The 4,656-nt window shown below is 57.5% G+C and overlaps 1 protein-coding gene across 1 annotated transcript in view; it reads right to left on the bottom strand.

The window, feature by feature from the left end:
• The window catches only part of LOC102768650 (kallistatin), a 16,850-nt gene that overhangs the window by 403 nt on the left and 11,791 nt on the right, over positions 1–4,656 (bottom strand). The window contains exons 2-3 of the mRNA XM_015566691.1: positions 1,489–1,762; positions 608–767 (exon numbers count right to left, since the gene is read on the bottom strand). Coding sequence (XP_015422177.1) covers positions 608–767; positions 1,489–1,762 — 434 coding nt within the window. The remainder of the gene's footprint in view (positions 1–607; positions 768–1,488; positions 1,763–4,656) is intronic.

Here is a 4,656-nt window from a genome sequence, read left to right as displayed (position 1 = left end):
GCAGGAATTTCTACGGGGCAGGCGGCGGAGCTGACGGCCTCTGAGTGACACAACAGGTAGTGCCCTTCACTGAGCACTTCCTGTCCCCTGCACTTGCTAATCTTTTTCTTTCTTTGTTGTTAATCTTCACCTGAGGGTATTTTCCCATTGATTCTTAGAGAGCGTGGAAGCGAGGGGGACAGAGAGGAAAACGTCAGTGTGAGAGACACATCGGCTGGTTGCCTCCCACATGAGCCCCGACCGGGTCCATGCCCTTGACCAAAATCGAACCCGGGACCTCTCAGTCCGGAGGCTGACGCTCTATCCACTGAGCCACGCCGGCCAGGGCTCTTTCTAATCTTCTAAGCCACCCCTCGAGGAAGACACTAGAGCCCAGTAATCCTGTAACATAAGAGGCGGGACTGGGATGCTAGCCCTCAAGTCCAAGGCTCTGCCCTCCAGCGCACTCGCGTCTCACGTCGCCGAAGTCACAGGCCCTTCTCTCGTCTGGGAAAGCTCTCTGACACGCAGGCGCCCAGCCCGCCTCCTGCACCCTCCTGCTCCTGGCCCTGAATTTCCGCTGCCCGTTGCTGTGACTACGAAGGTGTGGAGGCCGCTGACCACTGACCTTGGACACCATCAGGTTCTCCCGTGCGGAGATGCCGGACAGGTTGGCCTGCCGCGAGAACAGGTCCCGGATGCCCAGCCGCGGCAGCAGCTGGTCTAAGCTATAGGAGCCCGAGATGGAGAACTTGGGGAGGTACAGCCAGAGCTTCCGGGAATAGGACCTGAAAGAGGCACGGGGTGAACGCCCTGGACGCCCAGCCGGGCCCTCCCCCGAGGGTCACACCGCGTGCGCCCGCCCGTCACCCCAGGGCTCCCGGCAGCTCCTTTGCCCCGGGGACTGTCATCTGGGGGCCCTCCCCTACCCCGGGGGCTCCTCTCCTACAGAGGCCGCTTTCTGTGGGGCCAGGCGCCCAGAGAGAGCCGAGACCCCTCCGGGCAGCCCTGCCCGGGCTCTGTTGGGCCCAGGGTCTCACTACTTGGGACCTGATGATGCCATTGGGCCGCATCCCGGCCACAGGAACGGGGAAGGTCTCCATCACACAGGCCTCCTGGAGGCCCTTCGCTTCCACTCACAGCCCCGGGCGACGGGAACCTCCCTGATGGCTGCTGGGTGGAAGCCGGGGTTTCCTTACACCCCGAGGGGCCGGGTCAGCCCTCCCAACGGAGGTGCCCCTCCGTGGCACAGGGCTGGGCCCCCCGAGGGCTGGCGTCGCCTCCCCCAAGGCTGGTACAGGGCAGAGCTGCAGGTAGAGCGAGGCCTCCACCCCTCGCCCGCGTCCCGTGTCACTGTGAGGACAGCCACGTGCTGAGGCAGCAGGAGAGGTCACGGCTTAAAGACCCACCCAGGGGGTCTCCGAGCGAAGGGGCCGCACTCAGAGCTGGGCACTGGCTTCTACTCGAAGGCCCGCAGTGGGCGCTGCCCGCTCGGCACCTGCCGGGTACCTCTTCTCCAGCAAACTGCTCCACCTGCCCAGCATCTCGGGCGTCAGGACCTCCTCCACCTGCGCCATCTTCCCGGGGTCGGGCAGGATGAAGAGCGCCCGGGCGCCGCCCTTGTAGTCCAGCCGGAGCACCGAGCAGGGCACGTGCTTGTCGTGCAGGTACCACTGGTTGTCCTGGTTCTGAAACATCATGGGCACCTTGACCACCGTGTTCTCATCCACGTGGAAGTCTTGGGGTTTGGTGACGTGGGGGCTGAACGGGTTCTTCCATTGACCTGAGGGGAGACGGAGAGAAGGCGCAGGGTGTCCACGGGCCAGCGGCCCCTCCTCCCGCCAGGGAGCGGCCCCCCAGTCGCTCAGACCCCCACCATCCAGCTCCTCGGGGGCACAGCCTAGACCAGCCATGGGCAAACTATGGCCCGCGGGTCGGATCCGGCCGGGTTGAAATGAATAAAACTAAAAAAAAAAAAAAAGGCCGCACCCTTTTATATAATGATGTTTACTTTGAATTTATATTGGTTCACACAAACACTCCATCCATGCTTTTGTTCCGGCCCTCCGGTCCAGTTTAAGAACCCATTGTGGGCCTTGAGTCAAAAAGTTTGCCCACCCCTGCCCTAGATCCTTCACAACCGGCTGGGCCTGGGGAATGGACCGCCCACAGCTCATTCAGCATCGACGTTGGGAGACACCCGTGGCTACCAGCCGAGTTGTCTCGCGTCTTCACCAGCTCCCTGGACCTGCTGCACGCATATATTTTGCCAACCGGAGGCTTGCAGAGCCCAAGCTCGCCGTGGCTCTGACGTGCACTTTCTTGGTTAAAATAAGTGAGCCCAGCCTGTGTGGCTCAGTGGTTGAGCGTCTACCCATGAGCCAAGGGGTCACCGGTTCAATTCCCGGTCAGGACACAGGCCCGGGTTTCCGGCTCCATCCCCAGTCGGGGGCGTGCAGGAGGCAGCCGATTGATGTTTCTCTCCTGATTCTCTCTCACTGATGTTTCCGTCCCTCTCTCCCTCTCTCTTCCACTCTCTCTTAAAAAACAAAACAAAAAAAAGGCTGAGAAAGCGTTCGCACGTTCATGGACCAACTAGATGCCCTTGGTTTTCAGTCGGGGGCCGGCTCGGTATGTGACCCCGCATTTCAGAGGCTGTTTCTCGGAGGTTGAGGGCTCCTCTGAGCACCGGTTGTGCACCGTCGTGCGTGCCGCAAACACCGCCTCTCCCTCACCGACCGGTCCTTCCACTCGCCTTCCCGGCCACCGAAGCCCTGAGCACAGTGGGCACAGCAGCCTTTCCCTCCAGGGTGAGTCTTCCCTGTCTCGTTGGGAAAAGGGCCCCCCCGCCCTCCCCGTTCGTGCGGACACTCGCCCACAGCATCTGCCAGAGGCTTTCATCTTACTTTTGCATTCAGGACCTTCTCGACCTGGAACACGTACCTATGCCGGGCAGGAAGGAGGGCCCCGCCACCACTTCACCCTATGGGTGCCCAGTGTCCCCGGACCGATTTCTGGTTTTTAAACCCATCCTCCCCCCGGGCTCCCTCACACCAGCTTCTGCAAACATCAAGGTCCCATCTATCCTGGGCCCGTTTCCGGCCTCCCTCCATCCGTGCCATTGGCCTATTGGTACCTCGTGGTCTAAATTAATACAGAGCACTCTGGCCAGTGTGGCTCTGTGGATAGAGTGTCAGCTGGTGGACGGAAGGGTCCCGGGTTCGATTCTGGTCAAGGGCAGGTACCTCGATTGCGAGCTCCATCCCCGGCCCTGGTCGGGGCGCAGGTGGGAGACAACTCAATGATGTGTCTCTCTCACATTGATGTTTCTCTCTGTGTCTCTCCCCCTCCCTTCCACTCTCTCTAAAATTCAACGCAAAAATAGCCTCAGGTGAGGATTAACCAACATTAATAATTAATACAGAGTAATAATAGGTCTTGCTCTCGGACGGGACAGTTTTCTCATCTTAGTGATTCTTGACCCTTGGTACTCTCACGTACATTTTAAAATCAGCTCGTTACCTGCCACCAAAAAGGAAAAAAGACAAAAACCTGCTAGGGTTTTAATTGGCATCACATTAAATATTTAGGTTAATTGGGGGAGCACGCCGTCTCTACCATCCTCGCCATGCATGGAGCTTACGTGTCTTATTTAAGTTGACTTAGTATCTCTCACAGCATCCCGCCAGCAGAGACCCCGCACAGCTGGTTGGATTCGTCTGCAGACTTTGCATTTTTGAAGATGAGCCACGATGTCCCGCTGCCTCACCGAGTGCCCACACTGAGGTCTGGGCGGTATTCACATCCCCGGAGTCCGGGACATGTCAGAGGGCAGGGTGTGCCTACCCCTCTTTCTTTTCTCTTTTTTAAAATATACATTATTGATTTCAGAGAGGAAGGGAGAGGAAGAGAGGGATAGAAACATCAATGATGAGAGAGAATCATTGATCGGCTGCCTCCTGCACGCCCCCTGCTAGGGAGGGAGCCCGCGACCCAGACACGGGAATCGAACTGTGACCTCCTGGCTCATAGGTGGACGCTCAACCACTGAGCTACTCTGGCCGGGCTACTTCTCTTTCTTATGCCAAGGACACTAACCCAGCTAGAATTAGGTCTTTTTCAGGAATTAAACACCAAAAACCTTCATTGTTTCTGTCCAGAGTTTTAGGGGGAGTGAGGTGTACACTATACATTTAAATGATGCTTTAAAGGGAAGAGTCAGTATAATTTTGTGCAGCCACTAAAACAAGATCTAAATAAAGTTTTCCATAGCATAAAACCACACATGTGTGCACACACACACACACATACACACACGTGCATGCAAAACCCAGCAACAGCTGAATAAAGCGTGTCGATTGCACCCGTGTCTGCCTGCTGGTGTTACTGATGCACTGACATGTATGTAACATGCGATCGAGGGGAATCTGGGTGAAAGGTCCACGGAGCACTCTGTCCTCCTGCTGCAACTGGCTATGAATTTCCAGCTTTTGCAGAATTTGAACAATGTTTTAAGTTGTCAGCAGTGCGTGAACCTTCTCGTGTGCAATGCACGTGATGCCGGTTGGGCGGGCGTGGCAGCCGGGACTGCTTCCTGAGCCCGTGTGCGTGCTTGGCATTTAGACTCGTCCCAGCTGCTTGTGAGCGTGAGGTGAGGCAGAGGCCCAGCGACACCCC

This window comes from Myotis davidii, unplaced genomic scaffold (genome assembly GCF_000327345.1).
Source record: "Myotis davidii unplaced genomic scaffold, ASM32734v1 scaffold443, whole genome shotgun sequence".
Taxonomy (NCBI): Eukaryota; Metazoa; Chordata; class Mammalia; order Chiroptera; family Vespertilionidae; genus Myotis; species Myotis davidii.
This window is presented reverse-complemented; position numbering and strand designations above follow the sequence as displayed.